Below are 27482 nucleotides of genomic sequence, written 5' to 3'. Positions count from 1 at the left end.
TTCCACATGCATCCTAGGACTGCAGAACTTAGTCTCCTGGAGGCAGTAAACAGAGACTTTCACCAGAAATTTGATTTAGTTATTAAGGTAAATTAAACTGATGTCTTATTTCCTTGTATATTTCAACTGCTAATCAAAATAACCTACACATTCTATTATAGCTATTTTATTTTATAAAAAATATAAATTATTAGAGCAAATTACTCAAACTTTTATTATAAAAGTGAAGCACAGCAGTTTTAATATGTTGTGTTGATTTTCTTTAAAATAACTTTTTATATTCTGTGAGAATAACTACTGATTATTTTTATATATAGTAAATATTCTTGTAAATTGTGTAACTAAACATATTATACTTTATCTTATTTTTCAACACTTTTTAACTTAAGGAATTAACTTTTGTGCACCATAATAGCTTAAATGATTATTTTATAATGTGCATGGATTTGTATCTTTATTTTAAATGCTATTTTTAATGTTATTCTTTTATCATAAAAAGGGTCTTGCCTATAATTTTTAATATATATTACAATATTTTTATAAATAGAAAAAAGATTCAGGAGAGTTAAAGAGGATTCTGAGACAAAGAGTAAATTCTAAGAGGTGCTTAAAAAAACAAACAAACAAAAAAAAAAAACCTCCAGAGATGAATTCAGAAAGTCCAGGAGGACTAAAGACAGTAAAAGTTGAGAGAATAAAACCTTTGCAAGGGGAGTTAAACTCTAAGATAAGAACAGGGGAAATGGACATGTCTGCCTGGAGACATAGCCACTGGGAGAAAGAGCCCATCATAAAGTAGGATCATGAGATTTTAGAATGCAGGAAAAAAAAAAAAAAAGGTTTAAATACCCCTAGACATGGGCCCACATCCACATGGCTTCCTTGACTCTCCCAGGTAGAATTAACCTGAGAGTCCTTACTTTTCTCCTTCAAGTAAACTTTATTTTCTTAAAATTTGTTTCCCTCTGTTTACTTATCTAAAATGTCTGCAAATTCCTTTTACACCTTCATGGGACAAGAATCTGTGGTGGTTCAAAGGCTAAATTAACAGGGCACACCATCACTTCCTGTGTTTGAACATGGAAAAGCAGAAGCCCAATCTTGCAGGCATGATGTAGCAGGCTATAAGCAGTAAACAGAGAGATGAGATATAGAACCACTTCATGAGAGAACATTGTGTACATTACAATTTCCTTAGATCTCATGCATAGAGCTTTGAGTGTCATTTAAGATAGTTTCTTTTTACCATCCATATGAAATGGTCATGCATGAGATTCATCTTCTTACATTGACTATTTTGTTTGAATTATCATGGATTTATATAAAACTCAAAAATATACATCCATTGTTTTCTGTTGACATACCTGGAACCCTGTGGTGCTATGCTCTTTGGGAGTTAGGAAACTTGACAAAGCACTGTTTCCAGCTGCCTCACTTGAAAATGGAAATCAATTATTTTTCCCTTATTATCATCCTCAGTTGTCCTGGTGTACTGAGTACAGTGTAACTCAGTCCATAAATTAGAGAAACAAAAATCAATTAGAACAGGCCACAGAATTTTTTATGTTTTAATAGCAATTTATAATATTAATGGAAAATTTTACAGACATTATTAGATTCAAATGACTATGTCTTGTGTGCAGTCAAGGGAATAATAAGCAAGGTATCAATCTGTGAGAATAATAATGTGCCACCTACTTGAATAATAGCTGAGCATTGTGGCTTTGTATAGGGGCCTATTGATATACTATAGTTTTGTAGTTCTCACTGTAGTAAGTCATTCAAATTCTTCCTTTTTTCTTACTTTGATAATGCTTCATTTCTCATTGGCCATAAAAGTTTTTATTGGATTTGATCCCAATTTCTGTTCAGAAACTAAGGAAAAATAAAAATAATATGAAGTATCTTCTTCTAGTCTTTGAAGAGGAATTCTGCTTTGAAAAATATTTATGCACAAAGTTTTTAAGTGTCATGGATTAGCAATTTATCATCTTTAACTTTCCTAATTTTATCTATTTCTGTCAGTGATTTGTAAACTATGCTGACAAAAATGTAAAGGTGAAACTAGGAAGACAAAATGGTCTAGGTCACCAAGTTTAGAATATTAAGTTATTAAAACACTGCATTCACAGGAGAAAGGGGGGCCTCCCCTGGTGATGCAGGGGTTAAAGTCTCAGCCCTATCAAGCTGTCACCAGCCTAAGAGGCATGAGTTCTATCCCTGGCCAGGGAGCTAACCCACATGGCACAGCAGACCTCTCCTGCCTTGCCCACTACTCCCTTCAGCAGTGTATTTCAATAGATCTGCCTGCTCTGCTTCCCACTCTGTCTCTGGTGAATCCTCTCACCCCACCCCAACCCTGCATCTCTGGCCTACACCTCAGTTCTTACATGCATGAATAAATAAAAATAAATCTTTAAAAGATAAAAGAAACTTCCATTTAAAAACACTATTCTGAATTTTAAATAATTGTAACATTTTAACCACAGTTTAAAATGAAATAAGCATTTTGAATAAGAAACATGCATTTGCGGGCCTCCCTGGTGGCGCAAGGGGTTAAGCACAGCACTATGAAGCAATCTGTAAGCCTCTACAGCACGAGTTCGATCCCCCAGCCGGCCAGGGAGCAACCCACATGGCGCAGCAGACCTCTCCTGACTTGCTCACTGATCCCCTCAGCAGTGTATTCCAGTCAATCTGCCTATTCTGCTCCCCACTCTGTCTCTTGTGAATCCTCTCACCCCCGCATCTCTGGCCTGTACCCAGGCTCTTGCATGCATAAATAAATAAATCTTAAAAAAAAAAAAAAAAGAAAAGAAAAAGAAACATGCATTTGGTTTGTCCAGAGAAGATCATGTTTATCCCTGCTGTTCTTGTAAAACTATTCATAACACCTTCATTCTCAAAAATGTTTCAGTTTAGATGATAAGTGATCACAATATTTGCAAAGGGCCTCCCTGGTGGCGCAGGGGTTGAGCGCTGGGCTGTGAAGCTGCCCGCAGCCTCTGCAACTCCACTTAGATCCCCAGCTGCCAGGCGGGGGTCCCACATGGCGTGCAGACCTCTCCTGCCGCCCGCTGCTCCCCTCAGCAGTGTACTTCGGTCCTTCTGCCTGTTCTGCTCCCCGCTCTGGCTCTGGTGAATTATCTCACCCTCCCGTGCTTCTGACTGTACCCAGTGCTTGTACAAATAAGCAAACAAACAAATAAATAAATAAATCTTTAAAAAAAAATCAATAGTTAAAAAGCAAAAAGCATTAGATACAGAAATATAAAAGCACATTTTGGATTCTACATATTAACATATTAGGTCCCACATGAAATTTCTATAATGAAGCTGAGAAAAGCTATCTAAATTATTTGAAATGAAGTGTTTTGGAAATATTTTTAGTTGCTATAGTTAACAACCATATTGATACTGTGCCACCTACTCAAATAATAGATGGGTAAGAAGGTATTTTATTGTGGTCCATTGATATACTATGATCTTATAGTTCTCCTCTATAGTTAGTCTTTCAAATTATTTTTTTCTGACTTTAATGAAACTTTATTTTTGTTTGAAGGTCTCCAATGCACAGATTAAATGGAAAATAAATTAATAGTTTACCACGTTTCAGTTGCTCAAACCTATCTGTGTTTTATCTAAATCCCTTTAATTGTCATGTTGTTATTCATCGACCTACTTACACTAACAGGCTCTTTTCCTTCCTTTCCTCTATAAAGGGCATATTAATCTTAAGATCTCATCAGTAACCCTTCATACTTCTTGTTCCTGTCAGACTAAATCATATGCAGTCCCCTCCAAGAGCTTTCTCACTTTCAGGCTTTTGTAGATACTGTTCTTCTGCTGTTATCATTCTTCATTTTCTAATTAACAGTCTAATTTACACTGAAATTTCAGTAACTCACATTGTGCATCCCTGATGCTTCAGATACTGAGCAGATATTTCCTCCAGAAAGGCATGACACTGGTAGCAAGCCCCTCCTTGAATGCTGCTTTGAATATGTGTTTATTTTCTCCTTTCCTATATAGGAAGGATGACTGTAACGTAGTTACACTGTGGCCCAGCCCATGTAGATGCATAAAAGGTGCTAGTTAAATATTTGTTATAACAGTTTTTTTTTTTTTTTTCCTAACAGTGAATCTCAAACTGTAGGAAGGGTAACTATACCTTCACTGTATTTAAATGCATGCATTTGTAATCATGTGTATTTGATACAATTTTATCTTGTGTTTCTGTTTAGAAGAAGAAAAGTTCTATAAACATTTGAAATAAATTCAGTACTTAGAAAACATCAGGCTTATATTAAGGCATATTTTAAAGCTACTTATGAATGTAGTTTAAAAAAATCATCTTTTTAAAAAGAGTTAAAACTTTTACACTTTTTATGAGCCATAGAATTGCAACCGATCAACTTAAATAGTGCTGGTATGCCAGTTCTCTTGACAAATTATTTTGTTTTAGCAATATGAGAATTACAGGACAATAGTATCTGAGAAACTATTAAGGCCTAAGAGAACAGGTACTGCCACGATTGACTATACTTGCGAATCTCTAATCCAAGCCTCCAGAAAACATTTAGCTTCTGTTTGAGTAATGATGCCAATTACATTAACTCACAGGAATTCAATGGAAAACTTGGAGCAGTGTTTTCAAGGGATATGGAATTTGCTAGTTTTCAATTTGCCAAATCCTTTCTGTGTGCTTATTAAGTACCTGACATTTTGCTTGACATTGAACAAAGAGAAATGTATGAGAGATTTCCCTCAAGGAAATTACAATTGTGGAAATTATGCATTTATTTCCCTTATGGTTTCCATATTCACATTTACAGTTACTGACTAAACAACTACCCCTAATAGTTTGCAATTGTGTCAAACTAAGACTGTGATTTTAGTGGTGAACTTACTACAGTATATACAGATGTTAGTTTACAATGATGTGCATCTGAAATTTATATAATGTTATAACTTAATGTCACTTCAATTTAAAGTAGCATATAGTAAACTACATACAGCCTTCCAAAGCCACATGACTTCTACTCTTACTTCTCTCTTAATCAGATTACAGTAAGAAAGTCACCGAAACTAAGATCTCCCAGTTCCTCATATGTCCCTTTCAATCACTTTTCAAGTCCTATCCAGATGCCTCTGAAATTTCTCTTAGATTTCTCCACACACATTGCAGTTCTCTAGATCTCATTCTCATACATCATCACAACCAGCAATCATTCAAACCTTAATCTCTTTTCCTTACATCTTACCCATGCCTTCTGTGGCTCTGAATTGACAATATGCTATTGCTAAAATAAACAAACAAAAATCATGATGCTCCATATAGCTTTACAATACATAACTATTTGCCTCATGTGTGTGTTTGGTGTCCAACAGAGAACTTTGTCAATATGAAAGATCAGAGTAGGAAGTCACAGATCATCAGTTATCACTTCTTAAAATGAAAAGAATGAATTTCTCACAAAAAAATGAAAGAACTGTTGGAATTCATTAAATCTGTTAAGGGAATTATGAAACGTTTGCTATAGTATGAGTATGGTCATTCTATCAAAAAGTGAAAAACAGAGAAGAATGTTATGTACTCCCATCACTGAAGGATTAAATAGGAGCCTTCAGTGACAGAGGGTTAGTAAAAGAAAGAAGAAATAAGAGCTGATGTTGTCCAGCCACAGTAAGAAAGACAAAAGTTATGGGTGACTTACTATTTGCTGGATTCCTATTGGTAGAAGAAACACAGACATACGGCCACACTTGATTTGTCAGAACAGTAAAAACTAAGCCTACTTCCTCAGTCCCAATCCAAAGAAGCTTGAGCCCATTGTACAGTGAAAGTCCTTTGCACATTTTTTATTATCTAAAATTATAAATTATCTCTCAGGCATTAGTGCTTATTAGGAATGTAAAGTGGTCCCTCCATAGATATGTTAATGAAAAATATACATCTGGAAATCCACTGACATATTTGATGCATTTGCTAACATGTTATTTTATCTTAATTTTATCTGCCATTTTTTTAAAAATTTAATAGATTATCACACAAAATATTTTTTTTCTCAAAAAGAACACTGTGCCCTTTGAGTTCCTTTTATTTCTAAATATCCTAAGTACTAGATTGCATTAATATCCAATTATGCCTGATATGGAAATTAATAAAAGGAAATAATGTATGGTATTATCTTGCCTCATAATGTTATAACCCAGCAGCTGAATATAGCAGCTGTCCAGATGTACAAGCTGACAAAAGACACACAGAGGTGATATTTTACTTGGCCTCTTTCCCTCCTCACAAGGTGACCTGCAACTTCTTGGAAGAAAGAAAGCAATTTATCCATTTTTGTCTGACTACAAGATTTTGGCAGGGTCCTCTTGTCTGCAAAGGTCTTATAAGAGTGCAATCAGCAAATCCAAATATGAAATGTTCTAATGAAAGGCTCTTTCTGAGCAGTGCTTGCTGTATCTCTACCTACACATTCCTTCACACACCACAAATTACCTTAGATCTCTCTTTTTTTTTTTAAGATTTATTTTATTTTTATACAAGAACCAGGGTACCAGCCAGATGCTCAGGAGGGTGAGAGGATTCATTGGAGCTAGAGTGGGGAACAGAACAGGCAGACTGACAAAATACACTGCTGAGGGGAACAGCGGGAGAGACAGGAGAGTTCTGCTTTGTCATGTGGGGTTCTCGCCAGCCAGCCGGGATCAAAGCCACGCTGCAGAGGCTGTGGACAGCTTCACAGTGCAGCGCTCAACCACTTGCGCCAGGCCCTACCTTAGATTTCTTACAGGATTGCTCCCAAATGAGCTTTCTTCACAGACTTTTTGGTTATTGCACATAAAACTAAAACTGAAAGAATAGATCTAAAAACTTGTAGGCCAAAGAGGTCTTATTATTTGTCTACCCAAGATCAGATGGGTAATAGGAGAAACATAAATTCCCAATCTGACTATCTTCCAGGTAGTGAGAAAATAATCCATGTAGAGGTTTTTTTTTTTTTTTTTTTTTTTTTTTTTTTTTGAGAAAGTAAGGATTTGTTGAAACTTAAATGTTCCAGGATAGACTATTCCAATCACCCCCACTAATAGAACAAATCTTCATGGGCTTTACTCCTGGTTTAAAGAAATCTGTGGACATGGAACCAGAATTCAACAGATTTAAATTGCTTCGCTGGTTTTAAAGTGAAGATCAGGACAAAAACAAAAAGTGGAAATGAAATATGAGTTAGAAGAGTTTCAGAAAAGGGCTACCACTTCATCACTATCACAATTTTGTCTGGTTGGCCTTGTTATTTATAGTCAAGATGATACCCTAGTTTAAAACATCAGTGAAATAGTCTGAGAAATCTGTGATTAGCGGGGTTTTCTAAATCTGTGCTTTCAGAAAACTATTTTTCTTCTCAAAATTGCTTCAATTATTCTTATGTCAGTACATATCTCCAACTCTAAGCAGAGATAATTATTTTTCTTATTGAAAGGTATATAGTAGCTTTGAGAATTCATGTTTTTATTACAATAACATATAAACAAAAAGAACATATTCTTCAAGTGAAGATAATATAAACTTCATTTTATTAAAAAATATCCCCTAAGTGGTTAAGTTTTTCAATGTTATTTTTGCCATATTATAAACACTTTGGGTGTATTATCTCTATTCTGTATAATGATTTTTTTTTTGTCAAACCAAATATATTTCCAACCAGCAATGTATTATTTTGTTGGATTTATATTATAAATAACTCAGTTCTAAAATATACAATACAATTTTTTGTATTTGATTTGATGCTGTTATGTTTTGTAAGTTACTTTAATAATTGTCACCAATAAGCATGCTACCAAATTCTCAATTCATTATTTAATTTTTAGAGTGTTAAGCTTTCAATAAAGAAAGCTCCTGTAGGTTTTAAGGCAATATAATTTTGTAGAAAGGGTCAGGAAACAATGTGATGCATTTAATTTTAATTATTAATTAGTTGGTATTATTAATGTGATCTTTGACCTAAAGAATACTGTCCTGTCACAGCTATTTCTCCCTAAGACATTCCAAAAGAAAAATACATGTACATAGAACAAAAATGCAACTTTTTCCTAGTGACTGGAGTTTTGGTCCCACAGTCCTATTACAGTGTTCATGAGATAAGCAGGATGCTGTAGAGAAATCCCTTGTATAAGTAAGTTTCCTTATCTCTTATTTCCAAACCTCAGGTTCAAACTGAAATTTGAAACTTTGCTTAAAGGTGAAAACCAGTAACAATTGCTTAGGTAAGAAGCTAGGGGAAAGGTGACCTAAATTGTTCAACTTAGGTTTTTGTTCTCTGTGTGTAATAGCTGCTTTCAAGCCTATCTGAAGAACTCAAAATATCAGACACAGTTGAGTCCCATAGGACTATTGATTGAAAGTATCAGTGTCATGTGCTGTGTTTTTTTTTTGTCAAAAGTAGATTTTAGGAATTCTACCCTCTGAATTGGGATTCCCAGCTGATTTTCAGTACACTAAAGTTTGAGAGCTAGCCATATATTAAATTATGCGAAAGCCTGGTTAGGCAAGATAAAATATCATTAAGGACATATACAAATAAGTGGACTGAGATCCTGACTGAACCCCAAGAATTCTTACTTCAGGTGAGAAGGCATTGGAGAAGTAGAGATTTAGAAATCACAATGTTGAGAAACTCTGGTGGAGAAAGGGCTGAGTCTACTTTTGTAGGCTGCCTTTGAAAAGACAAGCATCTGTAATACTTGAGTATTTTCATAATTTGAGTATCTTTAATAATTTTTTAAAGACACTTCCTAGATAAGCCATTACTACTGTAGCATTTGGACTTCAGTGATCATAAACTATATAGTGTGGTGGGAGAGGAAGGGATTACCTGTCAGCACATTTGAGAATACAAGTTCATAACATTATTTTTGGTAACATATTTTTAGATACTACTTAATCACCAAAAAGTGTACAGCTACTTGAGTTTTGACAGAGTGAAGTGCTCAGTTACATTGAGACAAAAGATATGTTATGCCTATCCCAGATGTTTGTCACTCTTTCAACTCACAACCCCTCACATATACTCAAGAATTCCTACCATATGATTCTAACAATATATGAGGCTTTTTTTACATATGAAAACAAGTGTAATTGGGCAAACTTTTAATATTTTTAATTATTAACTTTTGTGTGCCCACCCTTTTTAAAAGGTGGCAATTTAGCAGGTGTATGTTCCACAATGATATAATTGTGAAAGAACTCAGTACATGTATTGTCTTATATAAGGAAACTTAGAGACTTTTATAAACATTAGCTTTCAAAGACATCCCTTTGAATCTCAAGACAACCATATCTAAATATCTATTTGAAAATTATGAACTAATAATATTGTTAATGTTGAAAGGTTAACAAAATATATTTTAATAATCTAAGTTAACAAAGAACATTAATTGAATGTAATTCTAATTAAAAAAAGAAACAGTATAATTTAAGCTTCCAGTAAAATTCCCAAAGTAAACACTGTTAAACACTCTTCATTGTCTACTGAAGAGCTGAAGTTAAAATGTGAAATAAAGGGATAAAGAGCTATGTATGAACTTTTGGTAACTTGATGGACTGTCAATTTTTCAGAATCAGCTTCCTGGAAAGATAATTAGCCTGAATTTTGCTAAGAAGAGCAACCTTTAGAAATGACAACCTTTGTATACTGAAGACTTGTATATTGAGGGCTTTAATTAAGAGGAAGTTAGCAAGGGGTGTGGTATCTAAGAAAGGAAGGAAGTAAAGAAATTTCAGTTATGCAAGTATACATATCCTATGCCAATTACTGGTAACACTGATTTTGTTCAGAACGTTGTTATCTATTTTACTTTATACATGTATGATGTAATGTCTTGTCTAAGTACTAATAACCTTGTATACAATGAAGTCGCTTCTCTTTGCCCTTCTCTCAGGCAGCTGTTCCTTTTGTAAATTTTAAAATATTAAGATAATAGTGAAATAAAAAAGTTGCTTTCAGCAAGGTCTGTATTACTGCCACTAGATGATTTGCTTATGTGGTGAATTTTGCCTCCTTTTATTTATTTATTTATTTATTTATTTATTTATTTATTTATTTATTTGGATCAAGATTTGCAAAAATTGCACTTGAAGAAGTTAACATAAGGTTAAATGAAGGGCCTCCCCGGTGGTGCAGCAGTTGAGCGCTGGGTTGCGAAGCTGCCCAAAGCCTCTGCAGTGCCGGTTCGATCCCTGGCTGCTCCCTGGCCACCGGAGGAGGGTCCCACATGGCATGCAGACCTCTCCTGCTGCCCGCTGCTCCCTTCAGCAGTGTACTTTGGTCCTTCTGCCTGCTCTGCTCCCCACTCTGGCTCTGGTGAATTCTCTCACCCTCCCGCGCTTCTGACTGTACCCAGTGCTTGTATAAATAAATAAATAAATCTTTAAAATAAAAAGGTGAAATGAAGATTTCCCTATAGTACTTTTCTTTTTTTATTATAGTCCCCAAAATTCTCCCTATTGTACTTTTCTATCACACAGGATTCAGTATTATTTTCATCAGGGCATGATGAAATGAAAGGTTAAATTTATAGGTCCACATAGTTATATAAATACCCCTATCTTAGAATCCCAAATTAGTCAGTAACTTTAGTTAGAGAACTTACCAGTTCCAGAAGGAGGATGGAATTGTCCCCAATCATATAAATGGCTGGATTTGTCAGTATTCTTATTGCTTATATTTCCTAGAAAACAAAGATGACCTGTTATCTAAAAGCAACATAATCATACACACATACACACACATATCTTGATATGTATAAAAATATATGCACACATAAATATGCACACATATAAAATATATGTGTGTATATATACACACATATGTATAATAGCTATACACATATATATACACATATGTGTATAATAGCTATATAATATTACCTATAAGTATATTTAATAGTGCAATGATATAATTTTTCAAATCTATTTATTTTAATTGATGTAATTTTGGGATACCCACATCAGGTATTGCTACTGTAATATACCCCAGGGATAGTATAATTTCTTATAAAACATAATATCTATATAATAATAGAGATGTTTATAAAGAAAAGTAATTGACTTCATAAACCAAGATTTGATTTTTATTTTAAACATTATAATACAGGAAAGTGTAAATGTTTATAGGGATCAAAATGTGGTTTCACCTTTTTAGTTATAATAATGTTAATGCTTAAATAAAACAGGACCATATTTGAATACACTGATAGGGACCTTTTTTATCTTAAATTTACTGACATGGGGTCTTTGTTGTCATATAAATTCCATTAATTATATGTTATCAACTGAGAAGATGGGAACTAAAATTGTGAGTTTAAAAAAAGTCACTCTTTCCCCATCCATTACCTGAAGCAAGGTGTTTTCTGTAAATTCTTTTTAAATAACAACATTATAACTGTCATTGAGCAAGCCATTTCCTTGCTAGGCATATTTGTAAGTATTTTGAATATATCATGTTATACAGTTATCACAAGATTAATAAGGTGTTTTGTATATTATCATTTACTTGACTCAGGGAGGATAAGGGTCTTTCAGGGGTGCTGAAGTGGTTGGATATAGATAGGAAGATAGACATGGATTGCTCTCTTTAAGTCAATTTTCACAGTAGCATTGTTTGCTTTTGCAGTAATGTGTGACTTCACTGCCAAAAGTGGATTCACTCATTATTTATTTATGACCTACTCCATGCTAGGGACTTGTTATAAGCTCTAAAAACCAACATTAACAACATAGTCACATATCCTTTATTTCTTGAAAATTATATTTCATGGAAGAATTCTGACAATAAGCAACAAAATAAATATACAAATTATGGAATATTTTATGTATTAAGTGCTATAAAATAGCACAACGTATTAGGAATTGTAGTGTGGGAATATAAATGAGGTGATCAATGTGGATTATGTGGAAAAGGAATTTGTACCATGCTTGCCCAACATTCAAAATAGAGGCCACCGTCACTATTAAGTTTCTGAGGCTAGAATATGCATTGTTTTTGGTGGAACATCAGAATGGCATTATGAAAATAAAGTGTGTTGAGTAAGAAAGAAATCAATGTGATAAAAATATGAGATCAGATCATGTATGGCCTATGATAAATTGGAAATATTTGGGTATTTTTTCAAAAAAGATTTATTTTATTTATGCATCCAAGAACTGGAGTGTAGGCCAGAGGTTGGTGGGGTGGTGAGAGGATTCAGCAGAGACAGAGTGGGGAGCAAAACAAAAGGATTGGCTGAGATACACTGCTGAGGGGAGCAGCAGGCGAGACAGGAGAGATCTTCTGCACCATGTGGGTTAGCTCCCTGGCCTGGGATAGAACTCATACTGTAGTGGTTGCCAATAGCTTCATTGTGCTGAGACTTAACCCCTTATACCACCAGGGAACCCCATAAATTGGGGGATTTAATGAGAGAAATAACATGATCTAGCTGTTACTCAAAATCACAGGACTGCAAACTTGAGAATGAGATTTTGGCAAGGATAGAAGTTGATAGACATGTGGGGCCTCCCTGTTGGCGCAGCAGTTGAGTGCTGGGTTGCGAAGCTGCCCGCGGCCTCTGCGGCGCCAGTTCGATCCCCGGCTGCTCCCCGGCCACCGGGGGAGGGTCCCCACATGGCAGGCAGACCTCTCCTGCCGCCCGCTGCTCCCCTCCGCAGTGTACTTCCGTCCTTCTGCCTGCTCTGCTCCCCGCTCTGGCTCTGGTGAATTCTCTCACCCTCCTGCGCTTCTCACTGTACCCAGTGCATGTATAAACCAACCAACCAAACAAACAAACAAACAAACAAATAAATAAATAAATAAAAAAGAAGTTGATAGACATGTTAAAATAATCCAGATGACAAACAATGGAAGATTGTATCAAGGTGATGCCAAAATAGGAGATTAGAAGTTATTAGTTATTGCATACATTTTGAAGGTAATCAATAAAATTTACTCATAGATTAGATATGAAATGTGAAAAGAGGCAAAGAATAAAGGTGACTCTAAGGTCCTAATCCTGAGCAACTGAATTAATAGTGCTGATATTTAAATGTAAAAGATTTATGAAGCATTTTTGTAGAGGTATTTATTAGATGCCCAGGTACTTATTCCATACAGAGTTGTATGTTGATCCTGGAATTCCAAAGAAGTGGTTGGAAGGTTTGCATGTTAATTTTAAAGGTAAGGGGGGGTTAGATTTTTGCAGAGATCTAACTTGAATTTCATTTCCATTTTCACTGGCTTATTTTGATTTCTTCATGAAAATAATGTTTTTCCTGGCCTCATGCTGGCAGTATAAATTAACACTATATGAAACTAAATGTAACTGTAATATTCATTCATTTTTCTATAATTTTTTGTGTTGTTTTATCATCACCATTCATAAATTGTTTACTTGTGTATATTTATTGGATTAAGGGGGTGGATTATAAGATTGTAACTTGTCATAGAATTATTAGTATGTCTAGGATATTACAATCATTAGATACAAAAAAAAAAATGTCCTGTTGAGAATGAATAGCATATCTGAACTGATTATACTTTAATCAGATCAAGGTCAGTGGATTGGAACGCCACAGGAACCAATTTGTTTCATCTAGTGTAAAAGTGATGTTTTCTAATCATAGACAGTAATCTCTCACCATGGGGAGCCTTGTCCAGAAAACCTACTGCATGTGATACAAGGTACACCTGGAAGAATATCTATGACTCAGCACAGATTAATCACTACAGCTGACTACATAAAGAGTTTTCCATGTAGTTTTCCCACATATGGTTTATGTGGGAAGAAGGATATATTATTCCAGAAAAGACTACATATTTCAATATTGTTCTCCTCAGTGCAGAGAATGGGTTCATAAACATATTATGCCATGGACCACTTTGTCAATCTGCTCTCAAATGAAAATTTAAATGTTTAAAATAAACTAGACAATATTACAAAGGCAGTGTGTAATATTGACTTACCAAAAAAAAAAAAAAAAACTAAAAAGTAGTTTATAAATCAGTGCTTTATATAAAAATCACAGTGGGTTTATTAGAAACCATACTATAAAATTAATAATCAGTCTAGTGATATTTCAAAATGTCTACAATATTAATAATAGGAAATGAAAATATATAGTGATTTTTGGGGGTACGAAGTCACTAGAACTGCAACGTTGTGATTTGTTACCTATAGTCTTCTTTGATTAAAATGCTGTCACAGTTAGAATGAAGTGAAAAATTATCTTCTAGTAGTCCAAGTTCTAGCCTCTGAATTGAACAATTGAGGTAGTTATCTGAACTACTTTTAAACTTTGATGGCAAAATTGTCACTATTTCATCTAGGAAGGACTACAAGATTTAATATTAAATATTAATTTTTACTTTGAGTCTATTTCAAAATACAACTGTTCTAACAAGAAGGGGAAAATGTCAATAAAAATGTATGCCAGGGGCCTCCCTGGTGGCCTGGGGGTTAACTCTCAGTGCTATCACACTATCACCACTATGGACTGAGTTCGATCCTTAGCCAGGGAGCTAACCCACAGGGCACAGCTGTCGTCTCCTGTCTTGCTGACTGCTCTGCTCAACAGTGCATTTCACTGGATTCACCTGTTCTGCTCCCCATTCTGTCTCTGGTGAATCTTCTCACCTACTGAACCTCTAGCCTACAACACAGTTCTATGCATAAATAAAAAATGACAGATAATTTGAACCTATTTTAATAAACATGTACTTTTGTATCATTTCTCTTAAATTTTGAAGACTCTCTAGAAATCAGTAGTTATATGATTTCTTAAATAAATCTTTTATAATTTTGTATGGTAAGATACATTTTAAAAAACAGAAAATCATATGTTGGTGCTTCCCCATTCACAACATTGATCATCTGGGCGCTTCCTAAGAAAATGTTTAGAAATGTAAATTTTAGCAATTTTTTTTAAACTGAAGTGGAGGAAAAATTAAGAAAAAATCCTTAATGTATAATTATTAATTTTACTTGAAGAACACTTTTGTAAATATTTGTAATTCCATAGCTACTATAAATATTTCATTTGTATTATCTCAGTTCTTTACATGATGCTTTTGAGTACTTTCCATGGGCAACAAATGTAGTGATAATATATAAGTTAAAAATTATTTGTGTATTTCATCATTAAGGTACGATAAAAGGACATTAAGGAAATTAAACATAAAGGAAATTAACACAAATAAAAACACTGAGTTATGAATTTTTTCCACTTTTATTTAAATGCTTTGATAGCAATTCACTTAAATGTCTTTTAAATTTTCTAATTATCTGTAAGCATGTTTTTCTTCAGCAATAGGCAATGACAAATCAATTGCTGTGGTTTTTTTTCTTAAGTTGATACTGTGTTTGAGTAGACAAAACCAGAGTCTAGGGCCTCTCTGTATTTCCATTTATTTCCTCATTTATATTTTCTAAAGGTCTTTCAAATTTATAGCAATTATTCCGCAATGATATCAATTCAAAAGAGAATCCTTATATTTTATCAAGTAAAACAAAAATTCTAATTGATCCCATAACCTATGTTAACTTTTTTCTATTCTTTCTAGGCTGAACAGGACAACGGTCATCCTCTTCCTGCCTTTGCCAGTCTACATATTGAAATATTGGATGAAAACAATCAGAGCCCGTATTTTACAATGCCTAGCTATCAAGGGTATATCCTAGAATCTGCCCCAGTGGGAGCAACCATTTCTGACAGTCTCGATTTGACCACTCCTCTAAAAATTGTAGCTCTGGACAAAGATGTAGAAGATGTAAGTGATATATAATTTTTCTCTTATTTTGTTAACACATTTTTGTTATATTTATATCAACAGGAAAGATTACATGACATGGTTATGGTAGATGTAAAATAGAGAACAAAGTCAGTATGAGTATCTTTTTTATTTCAATTCTGTGTCATGGAATTGAATTTTGCATCTTTGTTCATTTTTTTGTACAATGATTGATTTGTCCTCTCAGGTATACTTTCCATAAAATTCCCACCGCCAGGTCACCTGTAAACCATCACCCTAGTCTCCTCTGCTCTTCCAGCCTATTTTAATCCTTCTTCCTCCCCATTCCCTGCTGAATTTCTCAGATTTATAGTTGCCTGCTAGTTTTGCCTTTTTTTTTCTCCCGGATCCCTTATTTAGTCACCCTATATATATTTTTAAAAGTATTTCTGAATTCAGAAACTTCATTTTTAGTTTAGAGATATTCAGCATAAGGAAGAAAGTGAATGTTTTACTTGGAGTTTGCTTCATTATTAATAAGGGTTGAAAGTTATTTAACTATTGATGGGGAAAAATAATGCCATCATAAAATAAATATCAAAAATCATGGAAATAGCCCTTGAATGTAATTTTGGGGGACCTCTAGCCTGATGAGATTATTAAAGAAAATGGGGAACATTTACAATCCCACTTCTTTTTGTGTCTGATTTTTCTGGTACTGAGACTACCTGAGTGGGAAATGTTCCAGGCTGGCAGAGTATTTCACCTCCTTAGCCAGAAAAATTGTTATAAAGAGTTGACAGAAAATCCATACCATGCCAGTAAGAGTCCTTCCAGGAATAAAAAGGATGGTGGTGGGGGTAGGGGGAACTAGATTTGGAAGACTTTGGCATCTTATATTAAATAAGTGGCAATAAATCTGTAGCCATTGTAGCCATGTGTGCTTGCACTACAGAGATAGCCCATTATCTGAGTATGAAGTCTGACTAGATACAAAGATAAGAGTTCTGCTGAGTCTATAAGGCCCACAGAGCTATGATAATATTGTCCAAGATATATTTTTAACATATTTTGAATTTAATTTCTGTCCATTTTAAGTTAAAAAGTCCAACTCAGCAATTTATCCCTCTGCCACAGCAGTCAGACAGAACTTTCTGTGATAATGGGAATTTCTGTAGTTACACTGCCTAGTACAGTAGCTGCTAGTCATATATAATTGTACAACATTTGAAATGTGACTACACTGAAAACAGGAATTTAACAATTTAATTTTAATTAAGTTTGCATAGTCATGTGTTGCTAAAACTTGGACATCATGGCTGTAGAAAATCTCCTAGATGTCATTATATGGAGCTTTATCATCAGTGTAATAAATTAAGCGGGCATTTTCAGAATTTTTTTTTGCTCTTTTTGTTAAAATTTTATAATTCTTAGCAGAGGCTGTGACAACTTTCATGTGTACTCCACTTCTTCTCACCAGATATTTTCTTTTACTCATATCTAATTTGCTTTCTTCTCTCATCCCATTGTTTTTATCCATCTTTAGTCTCTCCCATTTTTTTTTCTCATTTTATGTTTTAAAAATAGCCAGCATTGAGTTCTTAGTACCTGAGGACAATTAGTAAATGCTTCACATTGCATTGATTCTGTTAAATTTCACAGCAAATATATGCAAGTTCCCATTCTGAAGAAGGGAAAAATGGGTAATTTAAATGTTATTCTCTCATCCTAGAGTTAGTTAATGGTGGAGCTCATTCTGTAACCAAGGTTCACAAGTAACAAAGTCCTTGAGTTTAAAGTCTAGTCTAGAAGCCCCTCTTAAATCTTAGTTGTTTTGACAGTAGTCTATATTAGCTGATCGACATTGTAGGCTTTCTTTCTAGAAAAGGGCATGTACTTACACAATTTCACATCACAGTTCATGGGATTTAGAGATACTCTGAAGCTTAATGGGTTTCGTTAGATACAGATAAAAACTCTTAGTGAATCCTTGATAGAAAATATATATAACATTTTTAATCAGTTGTATCCAAGCTAAATTAATATATGGTGTAGGCTTGGTGATGTCCCACACATTTTGGTGTAGATTTTATTTCATTTTTTTAAATTTGAATGCATAATCAAACATGTATTGTCAATCTGGAAATTTTTTTAAAGATTATGTATACAAGAACTGGGGTGTAAGCCAGAGGTGTGGGGGGTGTTGGGGTGAGAGGATTCACCAGAGAGATTGGGAAGCACAACAGGCAGATCTATTGAAATACACTGTTGGGGGGGAGCAGTGTGCAAGACAGGAGAGGTCTGTTGTACCATGTGGGATTCTCCCTGGCTGGCTGGGCATCAAACTGGTGTTTTAGTGGCTGGCGATAGCTTGATAGCATAGTGTTGTCTTTATACCCTGTGCCACCAGATAGGCCCCAATTCAGAAATTTATAATAGACATGGAGACTAAATTCTAAAAAATACTAAATTTAAAAAAATATGAAGTTGTAGATTTTCCATAACAACTTTTATTTCTTTGCACTGGCCCTGTGTATTTATATTAGTTAATGGTTTTATATTAAGCTCTATGCTTTGCTTATATAGATTCTTATTTATCTGGATTACTACACAATTTAAAATTAAAAATGTTACATTTGTGTTCTAGGATATTTTGTAAAAGGTCAGTGATAAACAAGATATTGCCAAGGTGGGGTCCTGTGTCTAAAATATTGGAGAACATTATCTGAAATTCTACATTTAGAGGTTATTAATGCCATTAGCCTATTTAATTCTCAGATGATTCTAAGCAGTAGGGCAACATGTTATGGTCCTTGGCAGTTTGCTTTGGAGCTGGTTAGAGAATTTTTACAAATCTCTTCACTGAGCCTCACATCGCCCCGTTTATTCAGTCACCTATATGTTTTGTAAAAATGTCAAGTAATTATAAAATGTGTATCTACCCATCCTCTTCCTAAAATTATCTAGTGAGAGGTTGCCAGTAGGTGCCCAGAAAGTGAACATGTTAAATCCTTTAAGGAAAAAGGATTCTAAAATTTCACAAATAGCTTCTATAAAACCATAATTTACATAAAAAAGAACATTAGAAATTATTCCAATTTCTTAAACTATGTGACATATTGTCTTTTAAACCCATTCCTTATGAATTGATATAGAAACCTAATAGTCATCCTGGACTTTTTTTGACTCAAAACAACTAAGAAATCTTTGAGTTCTTCTTGTGCTGTCCTCAGAATATTCCTTGACTCACTACTCCCCATTCGTTTTACATTATCCACTTTCCTATTTTTTATTTGAATGATTTCCTGATCCCCTTGCTTCCATTTTTTCTTACTCAAATCCATATTACTAAGCCACATTTTTTCAAAAGCTCAAATCTTATTATATCATATTTTGTTTAATATGAGGACCTCCATTTCTCTATAGAAGAAAATATGTTTATGTATATTGACTTTCTGCTATTTAATACAGCACCATTTCTTTGAACCTGAACTTCATTTCTGCATTTGTACCTTCATTTGTCAAGCTGATCCTTACCTAATTAATTTTGCTACATTTTTTCATGTTTGGATGTCTTTTATGTCCCATTATACAAGCTGGCTTGGATGACCTTTGCTCAGTATTTAGAATTCATTCCAGAATATTTTCCAGACTATTCATTCCCTACATTGAGTTGCATATTTTTCCTAGGTGCATTTCTCTAATGTTAACCTTCCAACTTTGTAGTACGTGTATTTCTCCTCATTGAATTTAAATCCTTTAAAGATAGGTCATACATCTTGGTAATTCTTAAATCCTGAAGATCTAAAACAATTCCCCAAACTTAGTAAGTTCTAGTAATTTTTTTTTGTTATTACCTTTTTTTAATTTATTTTTTTTTATTTTTATATTCCCCAAACAATTGCGACCCACACCCCCCATAGAATGTCTCTGGTTCATAGTTGTTTGTTGATTTTGATTTTTACTTTCTTATAGTTATTCATTTTCCTGGTCCCTTATTTAAGTTTTCTAGATTCCTGCTATGAGTGAGACCATCCGGTATTTTTCTTTTTTCTTTCTGGCTTACTTCGCTGAGCATAAGCCCTTCCAGCACCATCCATGTTGCTGCAAATTGCATGTGTTTATCTTTTTTGAATGCTGAGTAATAGTCCATTAAAAATGAAGTAATAAATTCAGAAAGAAAAATGTTTGAAGATGGATATATGACCTTCCAGATCATCTCTTCCTACATGTCATTCATCCTTTATTTTAAGAGATAAACTAGTTCTATGCTAGTTATTTAAAGAAATTTTCAAGCCCCTTTTATTTCACAGTTACAGATTTTACTACATGGAAAATTCTTGCTGATGTTGAATCATACTTAATAAATTAATCAGCATAGGGATGCAGGTTTTAAGAAAGAAATCAGAGACATAACCCCTCCTGTAGGTGTCACCAACAGAAGCAGAGATTGAGCATCAGGCTTCAAAAGGGAAGTTGTGGGAGTGCAAACTGTTCCAACCACTGTGGAAAGCTGTATGGAGATTTCTGGACCTACTAAACATAGAGCTTCCATATGATCCAGCAATTCCACTCCTAGGTATTTCCCAGGACACAGAAACATCAATTCAAAGACACTGCTATGTTTATAGCAGCATGTTTACAATAGCTAAGCTTTGGAAACAACCAAATGCCAAAATAGATGACTGATCAAGAAGATGTGGTACATATATACATGGAATTACTCAGCATTCAAAAAAGATAAACACATGCAATTTGCAGCAACATGGATGCGCTGGAAGGATCATGCTCAGCGAAATAAGCCAAAAAGAAAAAGAAAATACCGGATGGTCTCACTCATAGCAGGAATCTAGAAAACTTAAATAAGGACAGGAAAATGAATAACTATAAGAAAGTGAAAATCAAAATCAACAAAAACTATGAACCAGACACTTTTAGCTGGGAGGGGATTGGGGTCAGAATGGGCTGCAATTGTATGGAATATAACAATAAATTTATTAAAAAATAAATAAATAAATAAATAAATAAATCTTTAAAAAAAAAGGGAAGTTGTCACTGCAAGAGTAGTTTCTCCTGAAATGCTTCAAGAACACCTATGTCAAAAGACAAATGACAAAGAGTAGTTTTATTTGGAACTGCTCGTCCAAAATAAATTTGTATTTCTTCCTTCAATTAAATGGAATGTAAGACAGGTTTAAGAAATATTAACAAAAATTGGTGAGTTGTGTTTTTAGCAGTGTAGACTTCCAGTCAGAAGGAATCTTAAGGGTCACAATGAAACTGAAAAAAAAAAAAAACATGTATAGTAATGTTCCATTTCTATAGATATACAGCTACCAGCATATATCATCTATCTGAATCACATTTATGTTTTTCAAGTACCTCATATTTTTTAAAATATTCCAAAATATAATTACAACAGGTAATAATATGATTTTTAGTTGTCATATAGAGATCACTGGGTTTCAGTGTGGATCCAATTAAAATTGATTATTATATACTGGTTACTAAAAATAGCAGGGAGTAATAGTTAACATGGCAGGCATTTAATCTGTAAAAAGACGATTCACTTATTATCACCCCATGTCATTGCACATCCTTGTATAAAATGTTATTGCTTCAAAATAAAGATAACTTTGAATTTTAATATAAGGTACTATAAAAGTAAGAGTATTGTAATGCTCTCATATATATGTGTTGATGTGGCAGGATTCTAAGAAAACAGTATACTTTGGGAAAAGTTGTTTAAGTGAACTGAAAAATGTGTGCCTTTTTAAGCTGACATATTCTTATATGCCACACATATGTGACTATTTATATGTACATTTTTATTTCATGTTTAATTTGCATATAGGTTCCACCTGGTGGAGTTCCTGTAGGTACTAGGTGTTATTTTGTGTTTGCTCTTTTATTACTTGCTGTGATTTATTGGCTTTTTCTGTTCTACTGAAACAAGTAGATAATTTCTTTTTATCATTTATAAAGACATCTTTAAATATTTGCACATAAACATATCTTAAATATACTTACATCATATTATTTGATATAGTAGCATAAAATTGGAGTTCAGACTGCATATGAACTAAATGTTTAAATTTTTAAATTAATAATATAAATTATTAAAATATCTTAAATACTATTAAATATTTTATTTCATTTTTATTATTTTATATATTTTTCACACCATTCTTAATTTTTGTACAATGTTCCCTTTTTCGTCTCAGATATAGTCCTCATAAAATTCCCACCACCAATTCGCCCATGCACCATCACCATAGTCCCTTGTAGTCTTACATCCCCTGTTTTGATCCTTCTCCCTCCTCCCCCACTGCAGAATATCTCAGGTTTATAGTTGAGTGTTGATTTTGATTTTTACTTTATGATAATTTTTTTTCCTGATCCTTATTTGGACCCCTACCGTCCTCCTATAAGTGAAACCATCCAGTATTTTTCTTTTTCTTTCTGGCTTATTTTACTGACCATGAGTAAATATTTTTTTTTAGTCTGTGAAAAACATTGTAGTTCATCAGTGCCTTCATTTTCAAAGGTTCCAAGTTTAGAGTGGAACTCTTTTGATAAAAGGATCTTCAGAAACTACTGTCAACTAATTGAAATTGGCAAATCAGATTTAATTTCTGTCATTTTCCAGATGTGCTTTATAATCTATATGTATTATATGTATACATCAGTATGCATACATATATAAGTGCATTTATATATACTTACATGTTTATGTGTTGTGTGTACATATGCATGAAAATACATATAATATTGTGTGTTTGTGTGATATCATATTTTGATAACCATTCAAATCCAGTATTGGTTTCAAATATGATAAACAGTCATGTTTAAATTAATATTCAATATGATGTGATTTTAAAATTTTATATTCATATATATTTACCTTCACATTCTATATGTGCTTACTTTCACATTCTTTTTTTGTGTTTTGAGGTACACAGGTAACAGAAATCAGGTGTCAGAGTTTATTTTACCTTCCCTGGAAAATAATGCATAATTCCGTGAAGTAAAAATTCATAATTTTGTTATATGCTGAATGTATACTATAGATTAAGTGTACAATCAGTGCGTTAGAAGAGGAAAATATGTATTAATTAGTCCACTGTGTACATATTGATGTATAAAGTGAATACTTATTTTCAATGCATTTGAAAGACATAAGGACTACATAAAATCTCTCCCTATTAAGATAGTAACCTAGAGAATTATCTATCCCTTTGCACTAATAATATACCATACCTGAAACTAATATGATTCTTACAAGTAAATATAAAATATTAAACTTTAATTGATCATTGTGTGAACATTCGCAGGTCTGACTTCTGAAGTATGGTGCTTAAAGAATATCTAAATATTTACCAATAGCATGTCCTTGGCTACATATAGATTTAAAAAAAAAGTTTTATTTAAAATATTCATTAACTGTTAAAGCCTGTATTTTAATCAGAGATGAATGTGCTAAAATATGTCATGTACAATGTTAGCTTTAGTATTCTTTTTTACATAAAACAAATAATCTACAGTTATGGGAAATATTTTAGCTTAGCTGGTTATTATGAAAGGGCTCAAGAAGTAGAAGCAATTAAATTTTCAGAAGTTCTTTAATGTTTCTGGTTATCAAATATAAGAGTTTGCTTATGGAATCCTGTATTTATATCATCTTTGAATGGGAAGCATTTGACTATGAAAATCTCATGGTCTTCATAAATTGAATGGTGGCGTTTTTTTAGTCATACAACTGTGTTATTACACCACAGTGTAATAATGAAATTCTGTAAAATAATGATATTAAAGAGTTCATTAGGTTATATTTAATTGATGTTTCTATTTTATTCTTCTTTCTGCTATTTTTCCTTTTATACAGTTTTCTTCTTAAACATCAGTATAATTTTATACTGGTGTACTACTATATTAATTATACTAGTATTTATCCTGTATTGCATTTTCCACAAAATGAATCATTGTTTTTTAACTAGATCAGTTCAATTATGAGTAAATAATATAACTATTTTTTAAAAAATTCTTAATAGCAACATATATTTTTGTAATATATATAAAATTGAAAAATTAATTTGCAGGTATTGGACTATTTATCCTAAATTTTAAACAATTACTTTTTTCCTTAAGACAAAAGATCCAGAGCTTCACCTTTTTCTGAATGATTACATCTCGGTGTTCACCGTCACGCAGACCGGTATCACTCGCTACCTCACCTTACTTCAACCAGTGGACAGGGAAGAACAGCAAACCTATACATTTTCGGTAAAGAGATTATATATACTATATATAAATTTATGTATGTAGCATCATATGTCTATTAACAACAAAAGGTCAGTGTTTTAAAAGGAAAAATATTTTCAAATAATGTCATAGAAAATATCAGTAATAAAATCTGTCGCATGGATTTCTTCTTTTTTTTTTTTTGTAAGTTGTGTAGCTGTGTTTCCATAATTCTCAAGAAAAGAAAATTAAATTTCATGTTAAAAACAAGAAAATGGAAGTTTTATTCTTTACAATACATCCATGGTTGTCTTACACTGAGATAACATAGTCCACAAAGTAAAAAAAAATTGCATCGAATTTTATTCTTGTTATGCATTTTTAACTTTGTAATAAGATTAAGCCAGTGATTAGAACTGCTGATGATCCTTGCCACCCTCCCCAACATGCTTTAATATCTGGAGACATTTGTCATTATCATTACTGCTAGGCAGTGCTACCAGCATCTGTTGAACATCAGGGATGTTGCAAAATATCTTACAATCCATGGAACATCTGTTCCAAAATGTCAATTGCATTGAGATAGAGAAATAAAGAAAAAAAGAAAAAAGAAAAGGGAAGATTATTAAAGCTGTGCTTGTAAATAGTTATCATCATGAGGTAGAAAAACATATAATGACAATTGACAGATGATAGATTGAGAAAAACATGCATACACACACACACACACACACACACACACACACACACACACACACACACACACCAGATAGGACTAGTCAGGTTGAGAAGTGAATCCAGGTAAAACTGCAGTTATAACTATTATCCATATTCTTGAACTTCATTTTATTTATAAACAAGGGATCAATGAGCTAATAGAAAGGTACAAGAAGAACTTGAATTGTAGTGTTGATTCTGCTTCTCTGACTTTCTAAAATAATTTATTCAAGATATTGCCATTAAATAATATCAATGAATCCTTTAAAAGTTGCCATTTATGAATTACTAGAAACATTGTACATATGTAGGCACAAACCTCCTTGACTGATACAAACATATTGACTATAAAGGCAATTACTGCATTGTATAGAAAATGTGTAAAAATGTGTACTATTTTACTATTAAATATTTAAAAATTAAACAGTAGTTAGCAACTATGAATGAGCGATATTATTGACCTCCTGCAAGTTTCTATTTTGCATGTTTGCTAATGTAAAATATACTTGGAATTGAAAACATTAAAAATAGAACATTCCTCCATAATTGCTTCTTAATATATTAAAACATATTGATTAGATATGCTAGATTATATATACTATTATAATTTTATGACTTTATTCAACAAAAATGGTAGCATGCTTTTTAACTGTAAATTGCATATAGAAACTTTAATGGTAAGAGTGAATTCTGTACTGCTTATATTTGCAAGATTTTTCTACTAAATACATTTTTCTGCCCTCACAGATAACAGCATTTGATGGTATACAAGAAAGCAAACCAGTTATTGTCAATATCCGAGTGATGGATGCAAACGATAACACTCCAACCTTTCCGGAAATATCCTATGATGTCTATGTTTATACAGACATGAGCCCTGGGGACAGTGTCATACAGGTAATTATTCACAGAACATGGAATTACATAGAGAGCATGAGAATATACTTCTATGGCATTGCACAATGCATTAGTTAATAAATTGCTAAAGCATTCTAAATGAATTTCAGATTTAAAATATAGTATAACTTATCTTAAAAAGCTTTAAATGTCTGGTTACTTTTCAAATAAAAACCTATCTATATGTACTTTAAGTTAAAATTGTTAAATATACATAAAGCTATTTGAACTCTTTATAATGATGTCTTAAAATTAATATACTGAAGTTTTGAGTATCAGATATGTAGTGTAAAAATGTAAAACATTTTGAACTACTTTAGAAATAATTGTAAAGTCTTATAGTGATATATCCAAATATGCATTAACGAATTGTTAGGCAATCAAATAGGCAGTTGTTATTTGGACATAATCAGGAATCATTTCAGCAGGAAAATTATCATTCTTTAAAAACAGAAACTGGGAAAAATCTTTATCTGTGATTTGTTTTATCATTTACCATTAAATATACTTATTACATTCAAATGAACTGTAAATTATATAAAAATATTTTTGTATACTGAGTAAATATTCTAAGTATAAATCTCAAATAGGTCATAATATTCTCTGAGGATTTTTAGAAATTGTGGAGTATTTGACTTCAGACTGACTACAAGTCAAAATATTCTAGGGAACTGTTTAGCAATATGGATTACCATGATTCACTTGTCTTTCTGAATTTGAAGCTCTAGGAGCAATACGTACATAATTGATGTTAAAAAAATAATAATAAGCCATGGATTTCATGTGCCCAGCCATGTAAAGACTACTGATCTGGGTTTTTTGTTAAACAGAGAATCATTCTCACAAAAATTTTAAGTTTCTTTCAGGCCAGGAAGATCATGATTCTGTATGTTTTTAGGATATTTAATAAGTTCAAATTATTACTGTTATATAAAATACTAATACATATATTTGGATCTACTAATTTTATTGTTTGATGAATTGTTTAGGATATTTTAAAAGCACTCCGTTTGTGTATATCAATATTTTGCAGCAGATATATTAGTTTTTCAACAGCTTTTGTTGCTAATTAGATAATCAAGTCTACCATCTGCATACTATTATGAGAAAACTATAAAGTTAGTGACTAAGTTACACATCCTGCACAAATACAGTGAAATATTTTGAAATAATAACAATAAAGATGAATCTAAAATGTTAAAATAATTAAAAATAAAAAGTGACAAGCAGTGCTAAAGCTTAAACAGTATATTTATGTTTTAATGGTATCGTCCTGGGTTTATTCTTCCTCTTTGACTCTCTATTCCTTCCTGCCTCAGACGTGCTGAACAACTGATTATTTCAATGTCCCTTGCTCTTCATTTTCTTGAATTACCTATTCTAACTTGAGCTCTATCCCTTTTAAATATTTGATTAATTTCTTCTTTTTTCCTTGCCTTCTAGGAAAGAATTTCTTAGTAGTTTCAGTAGGTGTTCCTGTAATTTTTCCTTCTCACAACCCAGCAGTTACACAGTAGTTTGTGATACAGTGCTGTGTCCAGATCCCAGTGAAAGACTGCTGAAGAAATATTTGGCATGATAAAACCAAATATTTCTTAACTTTTGTGCACTATTCTCTGTTATCTCAGAGCATTATTTTTACCACAGATTTTATAAGGTTACACTAATTTCACTATACATGACCCAGATCAAAATGATACCTCTTTGAAAACCATATATATATATATATATATATATATATGCATACAAGAGCTGGGGTGCAGGCCAGGGGTATGGGGGTGAGAGGATTCACCAGAGACAAAGTGGGGAGCAGAGCAGGCAGGTTGACTAAAATACACTAATGAGGGGAGCAGCAGA

The 27482-nt window shown here is 33.0% G+C and overlaps 1 protein-coding gene across 1 annotated transcript; it reads left to right on the top strand.

Annotated features, from left to right (window-relative positions):
- Nucleotides 1-6: 6 nt before the first annotated feature.
- Nucleotides 7-27083, top strand: LOC119234649 (protocadherin-15-like). Its single transcript, XM_037497692.1, has 5 exons — nucleotides 7-87; nucleotides 15603-15809; nucleotides 23919-24053; nucleotides 25476-25625; nucleotides 27069-27083. The coding sequence occupies exons 1-5, from the start codon at nucleotides 7-9 to the stop codon at nucleotides 27081-27083; spliced, it is 588 nt and encodes a 195-aa protein (XP_037353589.1).
- The last annotated feature ends 399 nt before the right edge of the window (nucleotides 27084-27482 follow it).

This window comes from Talpa occidentalis, unplaced genomic scaffold (assembly GCF_014898055.3).
Source record: "Talpa occidentalis isolate TD23 unplaced genomic scaffold, MPIMG_talOcc4v2.1 talOcc4.8, whole genome shotgun sequence".
Lineage (NCBI taxonomy): Eukaryota > Metazoa > Chordata > Mammalia > Eulipotyphla > Talpidae > Talpa > Talpa occidentalis.
Note: the sequence above shows the minus strand (reverse complement) of the source record. Positions and strands in the feature narration are given on the sequence as shown.